Source organism: Budorcas taxicolor, chromosome 1, assembly GCF_023091745.1.
Source record: "Budorcas taxicolor isolate Tak-1 chromosome 1, Takin1.1, whole genome shotgun sequence".
NCBI lineage: Eukaryota > Metazoa > Chordata > Mammalia > Artiodactyla > Bovidae > Budorcas > Budorcas taxicolor.
The window spans coordinates 3,524,367-3,552,302 of NC_068910.1; the positions used below are offsets into that span (position 1 = coordinate 3,524,367).

General features: G+C 50.8%; 1 protein-coding gene across 2 annotated transcripts; it reads right to left on the reverse strand.

The window, feature by feature from the left end:
- Nucleotides 1-1,488: 1,488 nt before the first annotated feature.
- RBSN (rabenosyn, RAB effector) lies at nucleotides 1,489-20,982 on the reverse strand. Of its 2 annotated transcripts, none has more exons than XM_052639010.1 (12): nucleotides 20,889-20,982; nucleotides 18,776-19,100; nucleotides 14,484-14,624; nucleotides 12,185-12,285; nucleotides 11,221-11,266; nucleotides 10,940-11,101; nucleotides 9,423-9,664; nucleotides 8,111-8,181; nucleotides 5,694-5,780; nucleotides 4,355-4,457; nucleotides 3,252-3,356; nucleotides 1,489-2,631 (listed from the first exon to the last, which is right to left on the reverse strand). In XM_052639010.1, the coding sequence occupies exons 2-12, from the start codon at nucleotides 18,921-18,923 to the stop codon at nucleotides 1,489-1,491; spliced, it is 2,349 nt and encodes a 782-aa protein (XP_052494970.1). In that variant the 5' UTR covers nucleotides 18,924-19,100; nucleotides 20,889-20,982. The 2 variants fall into 2 exon arrangements, with proteins under 2 accessions (XP_052494970.1, XP_052494961.1); XM_052639001.1 differs by lacking the exon at nucleotides 20,889-20,982 and adding an exon at nucleotides 20,514-20,648.
- Between the last annotated feature and the right edge of the window lie 6,954 nt (nucleotides 20,983-27,936).

Sequence of the window (27,936 nt, forward strand, 5' to 3'; positions counted from 1 at the left end):
CTCTTACACCAGTAACCAGTGACCGTAAGAGCCAGTTAGTTATGGGTATAAAGTGACTAGTGGTCAGTTATTGTTCATTAGTTAACAAGCATAACTGCAGCAACTCTACCCAGAGCCGAGCACACTTGGGTATCTGATGTCAGATGTTAATTAAGGGTCATGTCCCTGTAAACCTAAGCACCAAAGCGAAATTCACAATTTCCCTTTTTGCCCTTAACTGGTGACGAGTTCAAGTACTGCGGTTCTACCAGAATGATCCTGGGTTGTGCCTCCTGCAAACATTTTACTTTTATTTATTTTTTTTGGCAACACCACACCCCTTGCAGGATCTTAATTCCCTGACCAGGGATTAAACCCATGCCCTCGGCAATGAAAGCTCAGAGTCTTAACCACTGGACCGCCAGGGAATTCCCCATTTAATTTCTTAATACTACTAAACGTAGGTGAGAGAGTATCTCACCAGTGCCCACGGTCAGCACAAGATGACCTGCAAGACAAAAAGGCTCATTGACAAGCCTTGGAAGTTACTGTCATTGACCTTCTGACTCAGGGGACTTCAGCTCTTCTGACAAGGTTCCACGAGGGTTCCTGACCACCAACTCCTAAACTATAGCCTGGGCCCTTAGAAAAAGCCCAGCTCAGAGTAACTGTGCCGAAGCTCTAGACGACGCTTTCTCCGGGGACAGACAATTGTCCCAGTGGTCATTCACTTCCACAGAGCAACACTTGGACAGACTCTGCTCCCAAAGTATACTACTTCTATCAGCCAAAAAGTTAAAAACTGCTGTTCTCTAAAAAGCTTATGAACAGACTCACAGTGATAATCCTGCACTGGGAGATTAACTTCCTGAAAGAGAGAAATAAGAACTAAAAGGAAGGGGGCAAGAGATCGTGAGGAAACCTCGCCCCCATCACCCCTTTTAAGAGGGGCTTTCCTGGGTCTAAACTATTGCCTCCACAGTGAGACCTTCCCCTGCCATCGCATAGGACGTGCCCAGGAGGGTAGTGGAAGTCCCAGGAGAAAGGAACATAGTCTAACGGGACAGCCTAAGAACCGAGTAAGATGTAAAGGGCTCTATGCTGTGTGTCTTGGCTAAAGGAAGGGCGCTATAGAAGGCTGCCCTCTAACACTGCAAGCTGATCGACACTAGGCAGGAGTGAACGCGGGCACAGGCGCACACGGGAGCCATTTCTGCCCAGGGCCCAGCGGAACCGCACCTGTGACACCTCGGCAGTGAAGATTTCACGTCCCGTCTACAGGGAGAATCCAACTATTAAAAAAAACTCAGGAAAAGCGGCAAATGCATGCTGGTTCTTCCTGTTCTCGTTCCCATTTTACTATTCAGCTGTCACGGGAAAAGCTCCAAGTGCACAGCACAGAATAGCCAATTCCTCCACCCTAACCTGCAGCCAGCTTAAACTCCGCCTTCCCCCTCCATGCCGCGCCCCCAGCCCGCCCGCCCGCTCCGCAGACCCCGCCCGGCCGGGTCAGTCGGTGCCCCGCTTCTGTTTGGCCAGGGTGCGCCTCAGCTCCCGCAGGTTCTCGGTCAGCACCTCCACCTCGTCCAGGCGGCCGCACTGCTTGGCGTCGAAGATGTACGCCTTGATGTTGTCGATCTGCTGGAGCAGCAGCTCCTCCTCGATGGGCTCGGCGCCCTCCTGCCCGTTGCTCTCCTCCTCGAAGGGGTTGGTGCAGGGGGCCTCCTCGAAGGGGTTGCCAGGGACAGGGGGCGATGCGGGTGTCCGCGGGGGGGGCTCATCTTCCTCCTCGAAAGGGTTGGGGGCGGGGCCGTCTGGCTTAGCGAAGGGATTCCCCGCCACAGCCTCCTCTTCCTCCTCTTCCTCAAAAGGGTTGTACTCTCTGAGCACGCGGGCTGGCAGGCTGAGGGAAGGCTCTGGAGCAGGAGGGCTGGCCGTGCCCTCGGCTGAGGGGCTGGCGAGGTCTTCTTCCTCATCGAAGGGATTCAGGGAGGGCGCCTCACTGCGCTGCGACGCAGTGCTCTGGGGCAGGAACTCCTGGCCCAGGGCTGGGGGCCCAGACCACCCTCGGAAGGGCTCGGGAGCCGAGCTGGCTGGAGAGGTCTTGGTGGCAGTGCCGCTCTGAGCTGGGGAAGAGCCCAGATCCAAAGCGTGAGCGAGGTGGGTGCGCGGCTCTCTGCCCGGCTCCAGCTGAAAAGGCCTGATCTCCCGGAAGTCCAGGGACCGAGTCCGCGTGTGCAGAGAGGCCACCTGGCCCTGCTCGCGCTCGCGCTCGCGCTCCCGCAGCACCTGCAGCTGCTCGCGCTGCAGGCCCTCCTCCTCGGCCTGCCTGCGGGACAGCGCGATGGCCTTCTCCGTCTGCTGCTGGTCGTACTCGTCCTGCAGCTGGCGCAGGTTCTCCTGCAGCGTGCGCACCTCGTCCGCCCGGCCCGCAGCCTTGGCCTGCCGGATGAAGGACGTGATGTTGCGGATCTGCTGCAGGAGGGGGTCCGGGTCCTCGCTCTGCCTCTGGCCTTCCGCCAGCGGGAGCCAGCCCTCAGCCTTCCTCAGCGGAGCAGGACCCCTGCGAGCGGGCGCCACCTCCCCGTTGGTCGCGCGGGCCGCCAGGTCACTCCGCCTCTCCTCAAGCCTCTGCTGGGATTCCAGGGCAGCCTGGGAAGATACCAAAGCCAAAAAGAAACACGGTCACCAGGCCAACAGCCACATTGCCGGCCACCACTGCGGCCATGCCATCCCCATTCCAGTGAGACCCCAGTCCCCCACCTCGGGACTGTGGTATTCAGCTGCTAAAATCAAGCCATGATTTTTCAAAATTAAAATAACAAACCAGTAAGTTAAGGGGTAAGCTTTCCTCCATCTCACATTCACTGGCTAAGCACTTACCTTAAACCTCTGAGGTCTATTACCACTCATCTACACTGGAATCTCACACAATCTTAAATGCACATATTATTCTCTGTTTAATACTGCATGTTCCAGAGTGTTCTAAGAACTCCCTGGTGTCTGGGTCGTCTGCAGCCTGTACTGGGGGGAGGACTGCCAGTCTCCATGGTATTCTAGACAGGAGAAAATCAGCAGAACCTCTGAAAGAAAAACAGGACCTGGGGGAGAAAAGCAGTTACTTTGATTTCTAAAATACAAGAGGCCAGAACAGAAGGAAAACACAAACCAGAGCGAGTGAGAGGTTCTGACTTAACAACAACCTCACGGGACCCCCTGGGAGCCTTGGAGGCCTCTGTGCTCGTGGAGCCAGCGTCCCCTGCCTCGCTCACCTGCCTCTCCAGGATCCTCTTCAGCTCCATCTCCTGCTTCCTTTTCTGTTTCAGTTCCTCAAACTGCTCTTTGGTCGGCAGTGACATCAAACCAAGCAACTTTTCCTGTAGGGGGTCACGGACAATTTTACACTTAAACCCTTTTCAGGAGAAAAAAAAATGAATCTGAAGTTCCCTAGTGAGAGCCCGCTGAAGCTACGTCACATCAGTCTAAGACAGTCACCCTAACGAGCAGAGCAGGGAAGAACCTAACCTGGAAATCAGGTCCATGCCAGCTTCCTTATGGAGGGGCCAGCCTTTTCATTAGGAGATGATCAACACCAGACATCCCGGTTACTTGCTGTCTCAGTGAGGCCTTTTCCTGCCTTCCCTGTCTATTAGCACATCTGTAAGCCACCATCTGAGCCCCACCCCCATGCCCTCCTTCCGTTTCTCCCCAGCACTTACCACCCTCTTAAGCCATATATTCAGCTCTTTCTCATCTATCCCCTCTCTATAATATAAGCTCTACGAGAACGGGAAGGTCTATCAGGATACCCAGCACCTAAAACACTGCCTGGGCCGCAGCGGGCACCCACCCACGACTATGGAACACAGTCACCCATCAAAAGCAGGGAGGGCGTCACTCTGCATGATGGTGTCAGGTAACTAACCGAACAGGACACGCAGAGCTCCGTCAGGAGCCCCACAGGCGACTGACTCTCACAAGGGCTTTCTGAGGTCGAGACGACTCAGATGCAGCCTCCCAGGTGGAGTGAGCCGTTGATCAATCACCTGTCTCCTCCAGACCAAGGGCCCAGGGAGAGTCCCCCAGGAGCTTATCCCAAGGAGGAAATACTCTGTGCAAGCAGGTCCACCAGGCACTCCTCACAGCAGCAGAGAAATGGGAGCCTATCAGATGCCCAGGGACAGGGGGACAGTTACACAAAGGGTGGTGAGCACACCCAGAGCAGGGTCTGGGTCACTTTCCTTTGACATGCAGATTTTTCTCTGGATGTAGCTGACACACAAGTAACCCTAAAGAGTGGTAAGTGTGCGAACGGAGAGCAAGCAAGCCATGGGCCCCGTCCGCCCTCCTGAGTGGTGGAGAGCGGCGGCTTTACCTGCACAAACAGTGTAGCCGAGTATCTGATCATCCTCTGCAGCCGCAGAGTGTTCGGATGTGGCGGCGGGTCCTGCTTGATGTCTAAGGTTAAGATCTTCTTACTGCATGAGAACAAACACGTCGCTGTAAGAGGCACGGCCAGCCTCAGAAACATGGGTGAAGAGTCCCCAGTCGCCAGGCTTGCATGCCGGCAAGGTATGAAGAGAAATGGGCTCCAGGCTCCCCTGAAACGTCTTTGCCGGTGAAGCCCGTTTCTTACCCGGTGGCTGTACCTGAGGCCTCAGACAAGCACAGGGCAAACGACAAACACCTGGCCACCGAGGGCCCGTGACCGGTGCAGCGAGGAGTCCTGTGCTTAGTTTAGCATTCTGCTGTCACTGCCTTACAAGCCTCCTTTTTTGTATTTATTTCTGTATTTGGCTGGATCAGGTCCTGGTTGCTGCTGCGGGCACTCGGGTGCGGCACACAGACTTCTCTTCAGTTGCGGGCGAGGGCTCAGTAGTGGAGCACACGGGCTTAGCTGCCCCATGGTATGTGGAATCTCAGTTCCCTGATCAGGGATTGAACCCACAACGGAAGGCGGATTCCTAACTGCTGGGCCACCAGGAAAGTCCCTTACGATTCTAAACTTTGATCAGAGGACCTGCATTTTCATTTTGCTTGTGACCCTGCAACCTATGTAGCTAGTCTCACACGTACGGATGGACAAGGTTCCGCATCTGTTTTCTGAATCACAGTACTTCCTATACTGCAAAGGGCTGATCTAACCCCAACAGCCAATCCACAGTTAAAAAGCAGTAGCTGGAAACTCCCTGGTGGTTCAGTGGTTAAGACTCGACCACTTTCACTGCCGTAGGCCTGGTTTTGGTCCCTGGTTAAGGAAATAAAATCCCACAAGCCACACAGTACAGCCAAAAAATATATATATATATAGCAGTGGTCAAATTGAACAAAGAGTCTGGACTTCCATCCTGGTTCCAGCACTTTCGCCAGCTGTCGTGCATTCTTGCACCTGTAACATGGGGGTGTTAATCTCTGCGTCACAGGGTAACGGGTAGAGCACAAGAGCCACCCTGTGTGGCAGCAGCCAGTGACCGACACGCAGCTGCTGCCAGTTGGCTCCTGTTCCTGCAGCAATCACGAACGGGAAAGCTCCTCAAACAAGTTACCGAGATGCACTGAGAGCCGGAGCTGGCAGCCCCCTCAGCCTCCTCCTCACACAAACCCCGGATCACCAGGACCAGGTAAGCTGGGTCTGCTGGCCGCCCACCACCCCGTAAACCCAACACATCCTCCACTTAAGCCGATAGGCAGGAACATCACCTAACAGACCTTACCTTAATGCGTCTATCAGCTCATACACTTTCTGCACTTCCACTCTAAGCTCACTGGCATGTTCCAGACTGTAGGTTGTCTCTCCGGCACTAGGGAGAAATAATGCAGATGTTCGATCTAAGTTTCACAGGAGTGTGGTATAAAAGGACTCCACAGGTTTAAGGCCTCACAGAGAGGGGGATAGTTAGTTCTCTTCAATGCATTTTAGACTCCCCCGCCTTGTGGCTCTGCTGGTAAAGAATCCGGCTGCAATGAGGAAGACCTGGGTTCGATCCCTGGGTTGGGAAGATCCCCTGGCAAAGGGAAAGGCTACCCACTCCAGTATTCTAGCCTGGCGCATTCCACGGACAGTAGAGTCATCGGTCGCAAAGAGTCAGACGCGACTGAGCGACTTTCACTATCACTTTCATGTGATGCGATGCTCGCTCCTTTTCAGGACGTGAGTGTTAATTAGCCAGAAGTCGCTTTTAATTTGCCGATGCCGTGGGAAAACTAGAGCCGAGGCCTATGACGGCCAGCCCCTAAGCTCGTTGTCAAAACAAGTAGGACTGACCCTGCTTCAGCCTACTAACACTTTCCCTGAACAACTTCTGCGCATCTAGGAAGAGGGATGAAGTGGTTTACTACACGAGCTGCTTACACCACACCAGAGGAGAAGGCACTTTTCTTTCCTCAAAGACTACCCGGAAAGCAGAGGAGGGGACATCAGAAAAGGCCAGTGGGGGCTTAACGTCAGTTTCAGAGGAACAACGTGGTTATCACGTGGTCTCAGAATTTCATTTACGAGGCTGCCACTCCCACCAGGCGGCTTCCCTGGTGGCTCAGTGGTAAAGAGTCTGCCTGCCAAGCAGGAGACCTGGATTCGATCCCTGGGGCAAGAGGATCCCCTGGAGAAGGAAAGAGCAACCCACTCCAGTATTCTTGCCTGGGAAATCCCATGGACAGAGGAGCCTGGTGGGCCACAGTCTATGGGGTGGAAAAGAGTCAGACATCACTTGGCAACTAAGCACACACACACCCACCCACCAGACTGCTGAATTCCAAGTGCAGCGATTGTGGCTGTTCTTTTTATACCCCCAGTAACTAGCACATGGGACGAGCTTAAACAAGGTTTACTGAGAACAGAAACATTTCAGGTGATCTCCCAGCTACTAATCCAGCCTCAGCTATGGCCATTCAGCTCCCTCCTGAGGCAGCAGCAAGTTAAGGTAAATAAAAGCACCGCCAGGCTAACCTGCTTTCCCTCTATCGGGCAGTCCTGGCTGGAAAACTCCTGGTGTGTTCTGCAGTCTACAGAGTCAGTAAAGCTGTTTCACCATCTCTAACTGCACAGTTTGCAAAAAGAACATCAGACCAGAACTAAGAGGACTTGTACTTTGTCTCGATATTGCCAGGTCATGTGGAAGGTGACAGGGCTGGCCTGAATCTGGAATCGCTGCCCTGGTCTCAGTCACATCAGCCCACTGTGTTATCCTCGGGGCAGCCATCAGGCCCGCTTCATTATCTTGCGTGTTATTTGTTCCCTTGTTATGGCCTGCACTCCCATGATAATGGAGCTGTCCTCGCTGTGCCCTGGTACAGCCCCAGCTCTCAGAAGAGTGCTCGGCACCTAACGCGCGCTTGGTAACATCCACTGAGTGAATGAGCGGGAGACTGAAATGCACCTGCTGAAGCCCCTCAGAACTGGTCTCTGGAGGAAGAGTTAACAAGCCTGGAAGTGCGTTCAGCAGTGGTAGCTCCCCTCTGGCTAGCGGAGAGCCCACGGACCCACAGTGGTGTCTAAGGCACAAAGCAAAAACCCAACGGGACTCTGGGAGAGGAGGCCCTCGGGTGACAATGTCCTGAGGAAAGGGCTGGATGCCAGCACACTGCCAGGAACACCAGCTGATGTTGCTGGCGTCCAGGTAGAAGGTAGGCCTGCTCTAACTTTAAACCCATGGGCAGGGGTAGGAGGAGGGCGCGTGGCCTCCAGTGAGTTCCAGGGAGGAAAGGAGCATGCGGCAAACGCTCCCAGTCAAGGACTCTCCGTTCCGGGGAGGTTTATGCTTCTTCCCAGCTGCTCCCAGGAGGGCAGTGGGATCCGTTGAGTGAAGTGACTGCTCAGTGAACTGCAGGCAGAGAAGGGACTGTGCTTTCCCTGCTCTCCTTCAGAGCCAGTGGTCTCGGGCAAGGAGTGGAGACAGGAGGGCTGGGACGCAGGAGGCGCAGATATATGGGAGTAGTCAGGGACAGTGGGGCTGAGAGGACTCAAGAAACAGGGCTCCCCGCGCTTCCACCATCTGCTGCAAGGGGCTGCAGCGTCTAGCTGCGAGGACTGAAGGGAAAAGGGCAGGGCCCAGATCTTCAGCTACTAAAGAATTGACCAGAATGCCAGGAAACAGTCACCACTGAGTCAGTAAAACAGAGAGAAAGAGCTTACTTTAACGATGCTGCCATCTTGATGTATTCAGGAGCTTTTTGGTCAACTTTCTCCATGCAAAGCCGTAATTTCTAAGAACAAAAAAGAAGAGGTGAGTTGTGTCTCAAGATACAGAAAAGGCAACAGAAAGGTTATGCGGAATCAATGGAGATGTATATAAAACGCGCAGTTTTCTAAATTAAAAAAAAATGCAGAGAGTGGCTTTTAGTTTTGTCCTGTTCATTGTTATCAATTTCCTGATTTATAGACATACTGTACAAGGAAATCTTGTAGGAAGGAAAGAAGGGTGAACTTTGGCCAGATGTTTTTGAGAGGACCAAGGCCCTCCAGGACACACGTCACGTGAGCTCACCAAGGTAGCAAAAGAAATCAGTTGCTATGGCCTTTATCTGCCAGGTGACGCTGGACACCACACAAGGCATTGCCAGGGCTCACTTCAAAAGAGAAGGAAACCAAAAGCTCGGCGGCTGTTTACAGAAATTATCAGATCGTGAGCTCCACATAACAATGGACAACGGCTACGTCTGCAGCTCAGCAAGGTTTTAATTAACACCATTTCTAGTAGTCTGACTATTTTCACGGTGGTTCCAGAAACACAACCACTGGGCCTGCAGAGCTGCTAACAGTGACCATTCAGTGATGACCAGACAAAAACTCTCTCCTCCCCTGTCCGGTTTTGCACCAACTGCTTCCTTCCGCTCCTCCCCGTTTCCTATCACCTCCCTGCCCAACACCCTCCTGGCTCATCCTTCTCAGCCTGCAGGCCTCATCCGGGTTAGGAGGCAGAGTCAAGCTCACGCCCAGTCTGACTCTGAACCCCAGGCTCTGGCTACACTCTGCTCCTGTAACGTAGCAGCTCCTGAAGGCACAGCAGGGTTGCTGGTGGAAACCAGAGCTGAGGCATTTGAAGGGACTCAAAAGAGGAAGCTCCATGCTTCCGGGAAGTTTCTCAAACTCCCAAGTGAGCGTCCCAGGACCCTTCTGGTTCACTATTCACCACCAGCTCCTGCTCCCGCCCCGACCCACAGAACCTGTCCACACCGCATGGCAACCAGCCTTCCTCCTCTTGCCCCTGGGCCACCGAAAGCGCCAACCTCCAGCTCTCAGGTGGGCAGGGAAGGGCAAGGAAGCAAGTTTGTTGCAACACACCCAGTGACTCTGCGACTCACTCAGGGCCCCAGCTAGTGCCCTCTGGCAGAAACTAAACATAACTGAAAGGAACGATTTCCCAAAGCATTTTTCAAAATCCACGGGTGTGCACAGAACGGAGAGCCCGGCCTCCCGAACTGGACTCAGGCCGGCCGGGAATCACCTCGTAGAGCCTCACGACGCCGGGCGCGCGCTCCTTCTCGTCGACCTGCTGCTCCCTCTTGAGGAGCGTGTCCCTGCAGTGTGTGCAGCAGCGGATCCGGTCGTCGTCCCTCTCATCCAGCACGGAGCTCACGCTGCTCACACTGCTGATGCTGCCCCGGCGGGAGCCGTGGACGCTGCTGGGTGACTGGCTGGGGCTGGTGTGAGTGCTCAGGGAGTCCTTGCTGGCACTGGTGAGCTTGTCTGTAAAGAACACAGGATGGGCAGTGGTGAACTCCACAGGCGGGGTGCAGACGCTGCCCTGGGCAAGAGGCACCCACACCTCTGCCTGCCGGGACTCAGGCTCTGCGGTGGGCTGGACGCCCAGTGCCTCCAGGAGAGAGCCAGGAGCCAAGGACAGTCTGTCCTTGAAGCTCTGAGGCTCACCCCAATCTGGCCTTACCACCTCCTGCCCTGCTCCAGCTGCCCGGGCACACCCAGGCTCTCCCTGGGACCGTGCCCCACAGCCTTCCCCCATGCCCAAACCCCACTGCTACCCCTGCCAAATCTCAGCTCAAATGGCACATCTTCCAGGAAGCCTTCCTCAATTCCTTGAGGCAAAAACCATTTGCCCACCTATCAGTTCCCACCATGTCATTCCTCCTGGGGCACTTCCCACTTGTTCCGTGTGATGACAGCTCTATGCACAGCCCAGAGCTGCCCAAGCAGTTGTGATTCCGAGGGCACAAACTGTCTCATTCATCTTTGCATCCCTATGGGTTTGTTCCAATAGGGCTACCACACAGCAGCTGCCCAGTAAATATCAGTTAATCAGCCCAAGAGAAGGAAGATGAAGAGTGTCCCCAAAACATAGCTCAGCTGAGACAGGGAGTCGTCTTGGGGAGAAAGGTAACTTACCAAGGTGACACGTGCCCACTGGACACCAGAGCCCCACCCAGGAAACATCTGCCCCTTCCCACGTTACCCAGACGCCCTGCAGCCAACAGCACGTGCATCAGCGGAACTCTGCAGGGTTGCAAAACCCCACACATCCCAGAGTCAGCCAGAACGCCTTGAGATCATCTCCAGCAACTTTTCAGCAGCTGAGATTCAAAGTCCTGGGCCACGGAGTTCCTCCTACCCTGGAGGAATGGACGATGCTGATAGACCACACGTGGGCAAACAACGACCGGAGAGCCAAGTCTGCCTGGCTTTGTATGTGGCCCTCAAGCTACCTATGGTTTTCCCACTTCAAAAAGGCTGTGTAATAAAGAAGAAATGTCACAGAGACAGGATGTGGGCCACAAAGCCTAAAGTACTCACTATCTGGTCTCTTATGGGAAAAGCTGGCCAACCTCTATTACAGACCATTGCTCCCATGGGCCCTAGCACAGGGCCGAGGCTGTAGTGGGCCTCAAGGAATCAACAGTAAATGGAAGGTCCCATGACCAAACACTGAAACAAAAAGCACCCCCAGCCCCCCAGTGGGGGCTGGTCTCGACAGGAGGTGAGGGTCCAGGCTGCCCCCACGTCACCTACTCGCCAAGGGAAGGCTGATGAGCTCCATGCACTTCTTGCACATGATAGACCCGCAGAGGCGGCAGTGGTGGCGGCGGCTGCGGATGCTGAACTTATTCCCGCAGTCCGGACAGAAAGGGACGTCCTGGTCGTTGACCCAAGGCACCACGGACTTTTCTATTGCTGTGGGAAGAACGAGACAGAAACCGAGCACACACAAAGGGAGGCCATTTTAAAAAAAGAGATCGGGTCAGGATGAACGGTAAAGAACAGAAGGGACGTGAGCAACGTTCTAGAGTTACCTCGGATCTTCGCAGACTCGGTATTTGTTCTGTCAAACGCGGTCAGCTGACAAGGAGAAAAAAGGGTCAAAAGGAATGAATCTGGTGGTGGATACACTGTCTACAGGCGGAGGCATCAAGTGGGAGTAAGTACACGGGCATTACTCAAGTCTATGTCATCTCCAACCCCACAAGGTCACAAACACAACTTCACAGGGACAGAGTATTAGCTTTGCATCCAGAAGGCACTCGCCTTCCCGTGACCCATTCCAGTCTCTTGACTGCCGGCTGCCCACGGAAGCAATGGCCAGGGGCAGGCAAGGACACGGTGGGGTGGCTACCGCGAGCGAGGGGGACCCCCAGTTCTCCACAGCCCTCCTGGACGATGAAAGCAGACACAAGATTCCCGCCCCACGAAGTGCACGCGGAGAGCTGAGCCTGTAGCGCTGCCGTGCCGGCCTATCTCACAGCCCAGTGGATACCCATCAGGCATTTCCAGGGCTGATGTAAACGAGAGCGGTCATGGTACTGAGGACTCGCTCTTAAACCAACCACAGGACAAGAGGTTCCCACCGCATACGCTGGTCCTGGTGGGCGCTCCTCCCGCGTCTGGCTACCAGCCTGTCTGCCATCACAAGGCATCACCCACCCTACCCCTTTGTGATGGCGCCTGGGAGCCCCCCCAAACGAAGAAAGGATCTGAAGGCAGAAGGGCTCCCAGGCAGTCAAGTGGGCTTCACAAGAAGGAAAAGGGAAGCTGGGTATGTGGCCAGTCATCGACCCGGGCTGCTACCCTCAGGAAAACCAGCCCAGGCCAGACCCGTGCGCCGCATCCTCAGCACCGCTCTATGTAGGGTGTTTTCCTGCCAGCGTCAGACACACACGATAGATTTAAGACGACACACACCCAGCAGAAATGTAATTTTTCCCTTCAAAGAATTTATACTTGCAGAAAAAAAACATGTTTTAAAACAAAAAAATTTACCTTCTCTAACCTGATTATTAATTTATTGACTTCAACGACATAGTGGTCAATTCTGGCAGCTCGGTGTTTTTTGAAGTCAGAAAGATGGCTTCGCATAGCACCTAGAAGGAAGGGAGGAGGCAACACAAACGACTTGTCATTTCCCTGAGGGAGCCTCCCTACCCTGAACTTCAAAAGCAAGCCAAAACCCTAGGATTTTAGCGTCTTAATACAAATTGAAAAACTAGAAAAGCTAACAGAAGGAAGTTTGCTAAAATGATAACTATGGTCACCTTGGGGCTGCAAAATACGCTAAGAAAGACCTCAAGGACAGAGCCTGGGCTCTGGAACCAGCCTGTGCTCAATTCTGCCACACACTGTGTGACCTTGGACGAGTTCCTTAAGGTCTCTGTAACTTGGAGTACTCAGCTATAAAATGGGGAAAACAGGAGTAGCTCCCACACAGTGCTGTTATCCAGATTAAAGAAGTTAAATTTATAAAACCCTTAGAACACTGCCCAGCATGTGAACTTTTGTTAAACGAAAAGGAAATAACATTATCGGCTATGCTTTTTTTTTTAAATCTTAAACTTTTCTATACTTTTCACAGTTGGTACAATACGGCTTTTTCATCAGGATGAACACAACCCTTCTCTAAATAGCCCCCAACATGCAAATGCTAACAGATGCCTTTGTGGGGCTAGTTCAACCGATAGCATCCTCAGTCCAGCAGCCAAGACCTAGGACAATCCTCATACAGATGGAACCAAGTAGCCTTTTGTCTCAGAGTATCTGGATGAGCTCCTGCTCAATCTGTCACTGCTTCTGAAAGCTGGCCCTGCCCCCAAGCCCTCCCAGCACTCAATTCATTTCTTCCTCCCAAAGACGGCTTGTTCACGTAGGTGCTTAACTGTATCTAGATCTGTACGCTAGATTCTTGACCATCCATTATTCTCTTCTTCCTAGCCATACTCTAACACCTAATTAAAATTTAGCGTCACATTTTTAGGAGTGTCGATGAGCATTCCTCTGAAAATCTGCCATTCGCTTGACCTTTCACAATTTGTACCTTCCTTCAGTTGTTAAATCAGGGAAGTTAACTGGAACATCACCTTGAAAAATTTAACACTGCCAATCATGAAATAAATTATCAAAAAACTCAGAAGAGGTCATACACTTAAAATGTCTCCTTCATGTTTTTAACTGTCTTTCATATGTAACAAATAAGTATATGCATATAGTCTTATTTTTATTTTCTCCCACCATGATGAAAATAAAACGTTTCCACTCTCTAATAGGTTAGCCACTGGCCACACATGGAGACTGAGCTCTTAAAATTTGGCTGGTGTGTGGTCGTGGAACTGACTTTGACTTTTAAATCTTATTTAACTTTAAATGGAATGAGCATCACTATCCTTTCTACCTCACACGGCTTTTATGAAAGGTGAACAAGATAATGAGAACCAAAGTATAATAAAGCAGTGCGTGACTTCCCTAGCAGTTGGTGGTTAGGACACCACGCATCCAACGCCGGGGTCGTGGCTTCAATCCCTGGTCGGGGAATTAAGATCCCGCATGCCACATGGCTCAGCCAAAATGCAAACAAAGTATAACAAAGTACTACAAAAAAAATCATTATTTATCCATCACATGGATAGACAGTATTATATTAATGATAACTAACATTCAACAGTTAAAGGACACGGAAGATTAGTTAGTTCAGCTCCATGTGGCATGATCTTTTTGGTAAAAGCTTCACTGAGTTATCATTCAAATACATACAATTCACCATTTAAAGCATACAAAATCAGTGGGTTTTAGTTTACTGACAGGCTTGTGCAACCATCAACAAAATAAATTTTAGACTATTCCCATTACCCTCAAAAGATGATAATTCGGAAAGCAAGTAAATGATACCATAATTACACAATTCAGAAAATTAAGCTGCATGAACCAGTGCTTTTCAGTAGGCAGGTGACATCTATATGAGAAGAGGCAATGGGCTGCGTCTGGAGTGATGTTCAGAGGCTGGGACTCCTATTCCAGTTCTGCAGCGCCCCAGCTGTCTGACCCTGGTCAGGTCCCCATGGAGTTCAGTAACAATTAAATGAGAGTCCACATGTAAAGATTTAATGTGGTGCCTAACGCCACAATGCTTTGTGTTAGAATGCCCAGCTCATCTTGTTGGTTATCTCCCCCTACTAGAACACAAAGGTGCTGGGAAGCTTACAGGCATGCAGGTATACTGGTGTCTCTTCAGCCAACTCTGAAAACATACAGGTGCTCAATAATGAATGAATGAATGAAAAGCATTTCTTACCAAGCTCCTGGGGTTCCCACATGTAAGGATCGACCCCTCCATAGCTGAAAGACTCGTATCCTTGGGTGCCTGATTCAGCTCGATCATCTCCTTCCCGTTTCAACAGCCTGTTCTTTGCTTTCCTAGCTTTCTGGACAAGACCTTAAGAAATAGAACAAACGCCATATGAATCCATGAAGAATACCCAGTGGCATGTTGAGGTGCTACAGGAAGAGAACTCAGATTTCCCGTCAACAGGGTCCCAGTGCATTTCGTGAATTCTCCTGTATCAGGGTTCTTTCATTCTCCAAGGACAGAAGCAGTAGGAGGGAAAGAGGCGAACTTCTAGGACCAGTGTCCCAATCCCATCTACTGGTCCAATTCCATCCTCCAGCCTGTTATCATTATAGGGATCTTGTCGCTTAAAAAAATAATTGATTTAAATCAGTTATGAAGTTAAGGGGAGACTCAACGGCAGGCTGAGGAACATTAGCAAACCCTACCAGAAAATCAGTTCTCAGGTAAAGACTCTTGGATTCAAAGATCTGGACAAGTACTATGAAAGATCTGTAAATGCTGGCCGCGTAGTACAGAAAGGAACCCCTGGGTCTCGGGTCCCATAAGAAAACTGCAGATGGTGACTTCAGCAGTACTGTTATGATTAACTCTAGTCTACAGTCTTAGGGCTGCAAAACACACTTCAGATAAAATTCAAGAACTTCAAGGACAGTAATAGTTGGAGGCCAGGGAAGGACACACGAGGAGCCATTGTCTCCTCAGAGGACAAAAACGTCCAGTCGAGAGTTTGAAAGGTGGAGGGAGAGCCAGCCAGCAGGAGCATGAGGACACTACAGAGAGCATCGTCTCCCCCACCAGTCACTCCCTAGCCCTGGGTCTTGCCTCCCAGATTCCAGCAAGACAGATGGAATCAGAATTTTTAAGAACACCAGAGTGGCTCCCACATTTCAAGTTTCCCAAATAAGAGGCTGATTAAGAGGAACAGAGAGAATCAGGAAAGTTAAATTCAACTGACAGCCCTCGTGTCCTGAAAAGGCTTTGTTAAAAAAAAGAAATGCATTTCGGACAAGGCACACGTCCTCAATTCAAGATGGACCAGGCAATGAATCCTTCGTGAGGGTTTTGAATGGCTTTGGGGCAGAAGGCAGCTACAAAGCAAGCCTAGAACCCACTGTGTAGCACAGAGAACTCTACTCAGTGCTCTGTGGTGACCTCAACAGGAAGAAAGTTCAAAAAGAGGGGGATGTTTGCCTACGTATAGCTGATTCACTTTGCTGTACAGCAGAAACTAACACAACATTGTAAACCAACTGAACGGCAATAAAAATTAAAAACAAGAAGGAAAGAAAATAGTCCCCCCAAAAATCAAAAATAAATAAATAATTTTAAAAATAAATAGAGTAAGCTTAGTGAAGGCACCAGGACCATGGGCTGTACACAGCGTCCCTCTGATGCCAGATATTGGGAGTTAGGAGAGAAAACAGCCCATAACCTGCCCTTGAAGCGATGGTGAGGCTACTTTTAAGAGGTTATGTTGGAGTTGGAACCAAAGCTTGAGCCAACCAAAGGTCCCTCTTGTAGCCTTCCATTGTGAGCAGCGCTAAACGGAAAATGAGAAACGCCCTTCCTAATAAAAGCAGGCTTTAGTGCTCGCAGCCTGGCCCCTTAGCTGGCCTCATCTTTGAGAGTTCTTTCCAGTCCCAGGTTTTCCAGGTGCCCACAAGTCAAGTACAGGAAGCAGGAGGTGGGAGCAAGGAACTCCGCGTGGAGATGTAGTTTCCAGTATCTGATCAGCCCAGAGCATTTCTTCAGCTCAGTACCACATTTCTCCTTTTCATTAGTTGAGAAGAAAGCCCAAGTCTCGACTTCCTGCAGATGTTTTGTGATTATGAGCCGGAGGAAAGGAAAGGGGGCTAAAGCCTAGGCGTCTGATTCATTTTGCCCGTCTTCCCTTCACGGCCAAAGCCGACAAGAAACCCACTGTGTCTCAAAGGAGCAGAAACAGGAAGGCAGGGAGAAGCACTGACAAAAAAGAGGAACTAAATCCAATAACTTCCGGGCTCTCTCCGGCCAGGATTCACGATCAGCCCTCACTTCCCTTCAGACGGAAACAAAAGGTCCTGTCTCTATTATTTCAGTAATCTTACACATTTTCCCTAATAGAAGCGCAGCTGTCCCAGCAATGTGAAGACACCACTCTCTAACCTCTCTAGCCACGAGCACCAAAGTCTCAGCAGAATCCCAGTATACGACCCAGTCCAGCTGACACCAAGACTGGCCGTTCACTGAAGCCCCTTCGCTGTCCCAAGGCCACTTAGACAAGCAGTTCATCTGTTTGCTAGTTTCCCAGCTGCAGTGTTTGCTGTGATCGGAATACAGGGCCTCGCCTCAGCTGGGATGCCACAGGCACAGAGCACGGAAGACACGGGGCCAAGGCCTAGCTCTGTCAACCCCTGCGCGACCTTGGAGAAGTCCCTGCCCATCTCAGAGTCTTGCTGTTTCTCTGTAAAATGAGACCAACCACCTTCCCGCAGGGCTGTTGAGAGAGTCTGTGAAAGAACACACATTTCTCTCTTGTTCTTTTTTCTCTTTCGTCTCCTAAGAGCCTCCTAAGAGGCTGCTCCAGACTCTGTAGCCAGAAGCCACCTCGTCCATCGCAGCCTTCAGGATTTTGAAAATGTTTAATTGTCATATTTTTTGTCAGAAGTTATAAGCAGTAATGCTTTCGACCATTTTTTTCTGACCTGAAAAGTGAGACATGGAGAGAGATTATTTTGATTACAGGGGGCGCGTGACTCACATGTGCGGAGGCCAAAGTCCACTTAGGAATACACGGATCACTCCTTTCTCTCCCACCCAACAAAGCTGTGAATGCGGCATCAGACCTTTCCGTTGCCTTCAGAAGTGTGGCCAGCGGTTAACTGAATCACTAGGAAAGAGAGTTCCAGAGCACCAGCACCGTACTTAGGGGTTAGAGTCTGAAGTCTAGGAAGTGAATACTCTGAACAGCAAAAATCACCTTCAAAAATTCTTTCTGTATTCCTTTAGGACCTGAGGGTCCTTGGAAGCTCACCAAGTTTCACCTTTGTGGGTTTTCCTCCTTACATTCCAACCATACCTTCCTTTTCCAGCACTGCGGAGGACAAGGTGCAGTGAAGGAATTAAGGATGGCAGGAAAGCCAGACTCTGCGACAGGTAAGCGGGTGTATAGCGTGCCTCCGCTTACATAGCAAAGGAAAGGAATCCCACCCGAAACCCTCTGGCACTGGCAGTTAGATAATCCAAACAGGCTAGGAAGAGACAGCAGAGAACAGCAATGACACTTACTAGGTGCAAAGCCAGGCTCTACCTCACTGTGCAGCTTCACATTATGTGTGAAGCCTCGCTGTGTAGGCATTATCTCAGTGTTTAATCTCTGTGTGCCTGGAATCTTCATCAGTAAGATGGGGCTCATTGACAACACAGTTATGCTGAGAATTCAATGACATTAATGCAGGGGAATGTTTTTAATACATGCTACATGGAGAAGGAAATGGCAACCCACTCCAGTGTTCTTGCCTGGAGAATCCCAGGGACAGGGGAGCCTGGTGGGCTGCCGTCTATGGGGTCACACAGAGTCGGACACGACTGAAGCGACTTAGCAGCAGCAGCTACATGGAAAACACTAGAAACGTGTTCTCTATTGTTATTATTAATTTACTCTTATTTATTGTGCGATGGTGGTGTCAACTACAAACTGGCACTTACCAAGAGCACTGCCAACAACTGAACAGCAGAGGCGTTTGCCATCTGCCTCTACGGGGACTGAGCCCCACGCTGCTCTAGCTGCTGACCTTCAACAACCCCCGAGGGAGTTCAGGGTGGAGTGAGGCACGCTGTGCTCCAGGCGATCTGGTGGGACAGGTCTTTAGATGGTTGGATGTTTTTAGGAACAGATTTTATGATCTCCATCCTTGCGTCTCCTCATATCTAGAGAAGCTCTAAATCCCTTCATGGTGCATCAGACCCTCATACTCACAAAAAACCTGTTGTAAATTGAGTGCTTCAGGGCACTGAACTCCGCCTTCACCAAAACCTTATATACCGACTTCGGAGCAGGCGCCCAGAGCCATCTGAGATGCTGCCTCCAGGGCTGCAGTCTGCATTTTGCTCCCAAATAAAACTTAACTCACAACTCTCAAGCCGTACATCTTTTTTTAGTTGACAGTGGCAACCATGGGAGCCGATAAAAACCATCCCACGAGTTAAAGCTCCCAAGGACAGAACGAGGTAAGCCGGAAATCCTAGCCTCTTACTTTTAATTTGCCCTTTGACATCACGGTCTTCCCCGGAGTGCTCTTCCTCATAGTGTGACTGCAGCTGATAGAAAGACTGCAGGTCCTTCAGGCACAAAGGGCAAAGGAAGCCCTCTCTCACTTCTCCTGGGTCATCCAGAGATGCCATGGGGTGTCTTTCTCAACCCCTGCAACGCAGGGGCCTCATGCCAAGAGTCAGCTGGATTCCTCCACAAGAGACAAGGGATCCCACAGCATTAGCTTAGACAAGGGGTCAAGCAGCACCCAGACGATGGGGAAGTGGCATCATGGTCCTGGATGAGGTGTCCTCCCTGGAGAAGAAGTCCTACGAAAGGAAAAAAGAAAGGGCGGGGGGGTGGACAAATTCAGGCAAATTAGCAGCAACTGAGAACTTTCCTTATTTTTTTCACAATTCAAGATGGGTACTTAATGTTTTCCAGTTCAAGTCTGATAATACAAACTGCCTTCTCAAATCCTTAGACAGAAACCTAAAGCTTTCTAAGATGAGACCATCACTGGACAACAGCAACTCAATGAAGGGGGAAGCACAGACTCCTGAAGACAAGAAAGGAAAATACTCTAACATTTCCAGCTTCATAAAGTGCATGCCATGTCTGAAGTAGTTCTCAACAAGCAGAAGTTTTTACTTGACTCTCTTTCCCTTGACCATTTATTCAACTACATATATGGAGTTTCTGCATCTGTCTCAGAAATGCACTGATGTAAAAGGGATAGCATCTATCCTAGAAACCAAACAAAAATTCCAACTTCAGTCTAGGGAAGCAGCATTAGAAACTTGACTGATCAGAAGGAAAAATCTACTTCAATAGCCTCAAACTGAAAATAACACAAATACTTACCAAAAAAAGAAAAATATATTTCGTGTCTTATGTTTGTACGGTACTTATTCTCCAATAAACTTAGTAGACTTTATAAACCAGCAAACCTAACGTTCTCCCTGCCTCAAAAATAAAAGAATTGGTGCTTAAACAATTCAGAGTTTAATAAGTTACATTTTCAGTTTTATCCAGCCTAGACAAAGTCACTTTCAATGTCAACTTGGAAAGATTCCCAGCCACAGGGAAAACGTAGGCAAAACCATTCCACCAAAGCAGAGAAATTTCTCAAGAACCTGAGGCCACAGACGAGGGTGGAGAGTGAGCAGGAACGTATGAACCTCAGCTTTGAGCTGCCGATGGACCCGCTTACAGGGGCACTGAGGAGGGACTGCCCAGTCATCAAAGCGAAAGGGGGTCGGTGACCCAGGAAATAAACAAATGAAACACGCGGTTCCCGTTTTCTTCCTCCAGTGAAAAAGCCCGACGACTGCATACAATCACATCTCAGCCCCTTTCAGAGACAGCCGCTGAAAAAACAAGCAGCTCCTAGCCAGAGCTTCACCCAAGCCTCCTCTCTTGCCACTCACCCGACCAGCCGCAAATCCAGCACACACTCCCGAAACCTCAAGGCACCCTCACGTCCGCAGAAACGCACTGCTCAAGGTGTTCTGTCCCGGGGCACCTCTCCTCACAGCACTAACCGCAATTTGTAATCACAGGTACACAAGGCGACGAAAACCCACGGCCTGTGAGCTGTGTGAGGGCAGAGGCCACGTCCACGCTCCTACCACCACGCCCGCAGGGTCAGTGCCCGGCAAGAACCTCCGACGATCCCAATAACGCCCCGGGAGGGAATGAATGAAAGAGCGAACTCTAAGATCACGTAACCAAACACCCACCACAAACCACCTGGCTGGGCCCCACGTCCACAACACAAGGAGCCGCTCATCCCCGAAATCCAAATAAGGCCCACGGTTCCTGCAACTCCTCGTCCAGCGCGAGCGCCGCCGGCCGCTCTCCGCAGCCTGGGACCACACAGCCCCCCGCCGCAGAACCCAACGCCGCTAACGCGTCCCCGCGCGGCCACGGCCGGAGTGAAAGCACCGCGGACACCCGGGCGGGACGCGCGGCAGGAGAGGCCCGGCGCCCACCACGCAAGTCACACCCACCGCCACACAGGGCCACCCCGCCACCGCCACCGCCACCAGCCGCCTGCCTGCTGGCCGAAGCGGGGTGGCGCCCCAACCCGGAGAGTCGCCTGGCCCTCTCCGGACCCTGCTCGGGCCTCCCCCGCGCGCGCGGGCCTGTCCGGTCCTCAGACGCGGGCTCCGGGCCTCCACGGGCCTTCACTCGGGCGCGGCCGCCATCTCCATCAACAGCTCGGCGCTCGGCAGGCACGCCTGCGGCGGCCCCGAAACCAAAACCCGGGGGAGGAAACACTCGGGAGCGCCGAGTCATCGAGAGGCCGGAAAAAAATTCCCCGCAGCAGCGCAGCGGCGGCTTCTGCGCAGGCGCCGGAGCGAGTGGCCGCGTTTGTTTCGTTTGTTTCTTCCCTTCAGTCGTGTCCAGCTCTGTGACCCCATAGACGGCAGCCCACCAGGCTCCCCCGTCCCTGGGATTCTCCAGGCAAGAACACTGGAGTGGGGTGCCATTTCCTTCTCCCATGCATGCAAGTGAAAAGTGAAAGTGAAGTCGCTCAGTCGTGTCCGACTCCTAGCGACCCCATGGACTGCACACTACCTGGCTCCTCTGTCCATGGGATTTCCAGGCAAGAGTACTGGAGTGGGGTGCCATCGCCTTCTCCGAGTGGCCGGGTGACGCCCCTTGATTTTACGTTTTTCCCAACCCCGGAACTTGGGGGTGTTGTTCAACGGCTAGGTCGTGTCTGACATCTTGTGACCCCATGGACTGCAGCACGCCAGGCTTCCCTGTCCTCTCTTTCCCTCTCTGTCTCTCTCGGAGTTTGCTCAAACTCATGTCCATCGAGTGGTGATGCCATCCAACCCGGTCATCCTCTGTCGTCCCCTTCTCCTCCCGCCTTCAATCTTTCCCAGCAGCAAGGTCTTTTCCAGTGAGTCAGCTCTTCGCATCAGATGGCCAAAGTATTGGAGCTTCAGCTTCAGCATCAGTCCTTCCAATGAATATTCAGGGTTGATTTCCATTAGGATTGACTGCTTTGATCTCCTTCCAGTCCAAGGGACTCTCAAGAGTCTCCTCCAGAATCACAGTTGGAAAACATCCATTTTTTGCCACTCAGCCTTCTTTATGGACCGACTGTCACATCCTTACATAACTACTGGAAGTTCGGGGGGGGGGGGGGGAGAGGTGAAGTTAAACCCCATTCCTTGCTTTCCACTCCATTGCACAGATTGGAAAACTGAACCTTATAGCCCTTTAGGCCTTGGCCAAGATGCACGGTATATGAGGCATCCAGGGGTCTTTAATGCCTCCTCCAGACCAACAACTGCAGTTCTATTAATAAATTAATTAGAAACAATAAAAGTTCTGGGGCTTCCCAGGTGATTCAGTAGTAAAGAATCCGCCAGGCAATGCAGGAGATGTGGGTTCGATCCCTGGGTTGGGAAGATCCCCCGGAGGAGGAAATGGCAACCCACTCCAGAATCCTTGCCTGGGAAATCCTACGGACAGAGGAGCCTGGTGAGCTACAATCCGTGGGGTCCCAAAGAGTCACACGCAACTGAGCACACACACCTAGTACATAAAGCTCCTGAGAGCCAGACAGAAAAGGCATATTTGAGAAACTCGCAGTATGTGGAACCGTCTAGAATATCACTGTGTGAGCTTAAGCTTGAAATAAGATGGGGATCCAACCCAAGCATGTACAATGTGCTCAGGAAAATCGGTGAATCTTCAAATGCAAAACAAGATGGCAGTGAGACATCACTTTGTAACTGAGTGGCTGTATCACAAAGCAATGTGTTGGTGAGGATGGGAACTGGGAATGTCAAGTGATGCAGCCACTGTGGAAAACAGCATGGAGTGCCTCAAAAATTAAAAACAGAGCTGCAGTGGGGCTCACTGATTCTGCTTCTAGGTTTTATCTGAAGAAAAGACTAACTGAAAAAGGCATCTGCATCCACTTACCTAGTGCAGCATCTCCTACAAGAGGCAAGACATGGAAGCAACCTAGAGTATCCAGGAATGGATGAATGGATTAAAAAAACAGTGACCAAAAAAGGGGGGGAATGCTCATTATATTCACCGTGGGCCTTGGTGACCCTGACTTCTTTGACACCCCTACATCTGGGGAGCCCTGGATCCCAAGGCTGTACTGCAGTGGGGCTGAGGGAGGTAAGACAGGATGGTCTGGCAGATGAGCCCCACTTGGGCCTCTAATGCCTCGTCCATGCTGATGGAGACCAAACTCTGCTGACCCAGGCGGGCGCCGCCGCAGCACAGCCAGACCTACTGCACCCGTGACGGTGGACGTGGGGATGCCCGAGCTTCGGACAGCCGGCTGCTCTCCAGATATCATAGTGCTAGGACTGCAAGGGGATGCAACCAGTCCATCCTAAACGAGATCAGTCCTGGGTGTTCACTGGAAGGACTGCTGTTGAAGCTGAAACTCCAATACTATGGCCACCTGATGCGAAGAGCTGACTCATTTGAAAAGACCCTGATGCTGGGAGGGATTGGGGGTAGGCGGAGAAGGGGACGACAGAGGGTGAGATGGTTGGAAGGCATCACTGACTCAATGGACATGGGTTTGGGTGGACTCCGGGAGTTGGTGATGGACAGAGTCGGACACGACTGAGTGACTTCACTTTCTCTTTTCACTTTCATGCACTGGAGAAGGAAATGGCAACCCACTCCAGTGTTCTTGCCTTGAGAACAAGAACAGCCTGCTGGGCTGCCGTCTATGGGGTCGCACAGAGTCGGACACAACTGAAGCAACTTAGCAGCAGCAGCAAGGCTGTATGTTGTCACCCTGCTTATTTAACATATGCAGAGTACATCATGAGAAACGCTGGGCTGGATGAAGCACAAGCTGGAATCAAGATTGCCGGGAGAAATATCAATAACCTCAGATAGGCAGATGACACCACCGTTATCAAAGAAAGTGAAGAAGAATTAAACAGCCTCTTGATGAAAGAGGAGAGTGAAAAAGAAGTCATAATGGTCATCATCAAGTTGTTACAATGTGGGGGGGGGGGCGGGAAATGAACTCTCCTTCACTCTTTTTGGGAGTGAAGGATGGATGGATGAATGGATAAGACTTAGAATGGTAGGAACATCTCCTTAAAAAAAAAAAATTTCAATGAGGGGCACTTCCTGATAGTCCAAAGTTAAGACTCCATGTTCCCAATGCAGGCAGTCCAGGTTTGATTGATCCCTGGTCAGGGAAATGGCTGCCACACGCCACAACTAAGCAACTAAGAGTCTGCATTCTGCAAAGAAAGACCCTGGGTATGGAACTAAGACCCAGGGCAGCCAAGCAATAAATAAATATGTATTTTTACAAAATACCACAAAAAGTTGAGCCAGTGATCAAACTCCTGGACATAAATGCAAAAGAAAGAAAACCTGACATTTGAAAGGAAACATACAAACAACATTCATCATAGTTTATGGTATGACAGCCAAGAAGTGGAATCGAGGAAGCGTCCAGAGAGAGATGGGCGTGTCAGGATGTGGGACATATAGCTGCTGAACTCTGACTCAGACCAAAAAAAAAAAAAAAGAATGAAAAACTGCCTTTTGCAACAACGTAGATGGACCTAGAGTTAATCATACTAGGTGAAGCGTGTCAGGCATAGAACAAAAAGCAGCCTATGATTTCATGAGATGGTGTCGACATATTAATACAAACATAGCCATTTACAAAGCGGAAACCTATTCCAGGAATCAGACAATGAACTGATGCTTAACGAAGCAAAAAGCTAAGTGGAGAGATATATTAGGAGTACAGGAGTAATATATCAATTCTAATACATATAAATACTCGAGGGCCTAATCAACAAGGGAACACTACTCAAAATAATCTAAAAACCAACAATTAAAAAAAAAAAGAATACTTCTATATAAATGTATAATAGAAACAGGATGCTAAACACTCAAAGAATCACAACATACGAAATCAACTTTATTCCAATATAAACAAAACACCTGAAATTGAAAGAAGAAGAAGAAAAAAGAACGCCAAGGCTCTGTACCTGAAGTCTCGGTGACCGGGGCTTGTGTAACGTCCCCGAAGCCTGAGCAGCCTGGGGCCCCCCCGAGGCTGGACTCTGGGCCAGCTGAGAGAGCTGGGGAGGGCGTGTCTCTCCCCTGAGACCTGGAGTGTCTGGTCCCATATGGACGGGACCACGATCTCCCGATCCAGGCGCACCCTCTGCATCCAAGGACCGGCGCGCGCTCTGGGCTGGAAGAGCTTGCAAAAGTCGCCTGGTGCGCAACTCTCATGCCAGTGGGATTCCCGGCTGCCGCCTCCTCGCACGGAGCCGTCCCCCGACCTAGGAACCACAGCGTCCTCAGTGGAGCAGTCTGTCAGGGCTTGGCATCCGTCGGGGGTGGGAAATGTCCCGGGAAACAGCAAGGAGGACAAGCCCTCGGCTGTTTCTTCTTGCCCTGTCCACCCTCCTCTCCCACCCAGGAAAGCCACTTTCTTTTGCCGCCCACCCAGACCCAAAAATGGAAACGTGCTGCCGCCTTGTGGACACATCCTGTAACAACACTTTGAACACCACCGCTTCTGCGCACTGGGTTCCCACAAGAGCTGGGGCCCTAGAAATGACACCTCACCTCCAGAAACGTCCTAGGGTTGGTTATCAGAAAGAGTTCAAAAAAGAAGCCCCATTCAAGATGCAAATTTCAAGAGGTGAGTGGTAGGCAGGGAGAATGAGTTCCTGCGGTGGTGATTTTGCTTAAGCACAAGAGAAGCAAGCATTAGGGAGAGGCGGATGGAAATCTCAACCGGATACCACTTCACAGCCATCAGAGAGGAGATCAGGAAACACAGGGACAGAGAATCAAAGCAGGATAGGGCCCGGGGGAAAGGGACCATCCGACGGTCGTTTGGGGAAGGGAGAAGCACAGGAACCACGGTGACAAAGGTTAGAAGGTCGCACGCTCAGAGAAAGTAAATGCAAATACAGAGAGATCTCTGCCACTGGGCCCCGCAAGCACACTCCTGAAACTACATGCAAAGAAAAACCCTGATTCCCAAACAACGGGTGAAAACAACGGGCGAAACCAATGTTCACTACAGAATAATCTGCAATCACCAAGACTGGCAGGCAACAAACATGTCGGTGGACAGACGGATGCGTCAGCAAGACGTGGCACCCAGATGCAATGGACTCTCACTCAGCCAGAAACAGAAATGAATGAAATGCTGCCTTTTGCAACCACACAGATGAGCCTGGCGCTGATCATACTTAGTGGAGGACCTCAGTCACAGAACGACAAATAGCCTGTGATGTCACTTAGACAGGCAGCGGGAAATGGACAGAAACGGACCTGTTGACCTAAGAGAAAGCAATGCCATGACCCGGGGGGGGGGGGGGGGGGGAATAAAACAAAACTGATGGTTACCAATGGAAAAAGGTAGGGGGGGAGGGATGAATTAGGAGTCTGGGATTGACAAATCCCCACTAGCATACCGAGAGTAGTCACGAGGACCAACTGTTCAGCATCAGGGACTCTGCTCAACCCTCTCTAACAACATGTATGGAAAAAGAAGCCTGAAATGAAATACATGGATAACAGTTAGGGTTATCCTAACACCCAAAAGAAGTACAACATTGAAAATGAACTCAATTCCAATTGAAAAAACTATGTCAACTTTAAAGGAAGAGGGCACACACACACACACACACACACACACAACGCCACGGCTCTTCCCCTGAGCCCTCAGTGACCTGGGCTTGCATCATAGCCCTGGAGCCTGACCAGCCTTGAGCCCCGCGGCCTGGGAGACAGCACAAGTTCCCAGAGACCTAGAAAATGCCCAGGGAGGCAATTAAAAACCATTCAAAACACAGGCACCTTTCAGAGAGCAAATGTCAAAGGTGATTTTTTGCACCCACTGTGTGTTTTAATTTTTTGCACAAAAACCATGGCTCTCCCTTATCAATTATTATGAGAGGGAAATCAGATCACTGCCAGGTATCACCTCACCCCAGTTAGAAAGCAGATCAATCAAGGTTGACAAAGAATACATTCCGGGGAGGGCACGGAGGAGAGGGAGCCCTCCTTTGCTGTTTTTGGGAAGGTCAATTGCTAAGAGCCATGATGGAGAACGGAAAGAAGGGCCCCTTCAAAAATAAAAATTCACCTACCATTTAAGCCTGTGCTCACACTCCTGGGTACTATGTGAAAAAAATAAAAATTAAAAACAAACAAGTAAAACCAACTTTCATTTGCAAAGACACACTCACCCAGCCTGAAGGCAGCATCATTCACAAGCGGAGACCTGGAAACAACAAAAAATGTCCGTCAGTGATGGATGCCTCGAGAAGGTCTGGCTCATTCATACCCTGGGATATTGCTCTGCCAAAATAAGGACTGAAACGCTGCCTTTTGCAGGAAAAAAAAAAAACAAAAACAAAAAAATGCACGGACCTGGAGGGGTTCACACTAAGTGAAGGGCCGCTGGCCTAGAACCACAAACACCTTCTGATGTCACTCAGAGACGGAATCCAAAGACTGATACCAATGAACTCATTTAGGAGAAAAACCGATTCTCGGGACCAGAAACCAAACGGATGGCTACCAAAGCAGAAAGAGCAGGGAGAGGCGTATATGAGGTGTTTGAGAGTAATAGATATGCACTAACATATAGATAAATTATCAAAAAGGTCCCATCCACACAGGCTGCTGTGCTCCACACACTCTGGAAATCTGTATGGAGAAAGAAATCAACACAGAAAATGTTTAGCGTAACGGAATCAGGTGGCTGGAAACTCTCCCCCTAAAAAAACCCCACAACGTTGTAAATGAACTCTATTCCAACCTAACATAACCCCTTCAACCTAGAGAGAAGTGGGGTAGGGGAAAAAAAAAACAGAAACGTGAACACTATCTCCCTGAAGGCACTTTGAGCAGGCTTATGTCACCTCTCTGGGGCCTGAGCAGCCTGGGGCCCTCCAGCCTGGACTCTGGGCCAGCTGAGAGAGCTGGGGAGGATAGGTCAGCAAACGAGACCCCCTGAGTCCTGGAGTGTCTGGTCTCCTGTAGCCGGGACCACAATCTCCCGATCCAGGTGCACCCTCCTGAAGACTCCATGAAACCTGCTGCATCCAAAGACTGGTGCGCGCTCTGGGCTGGAAGAGCTTGCAAAAGTCACCTGGTGCGCAACTC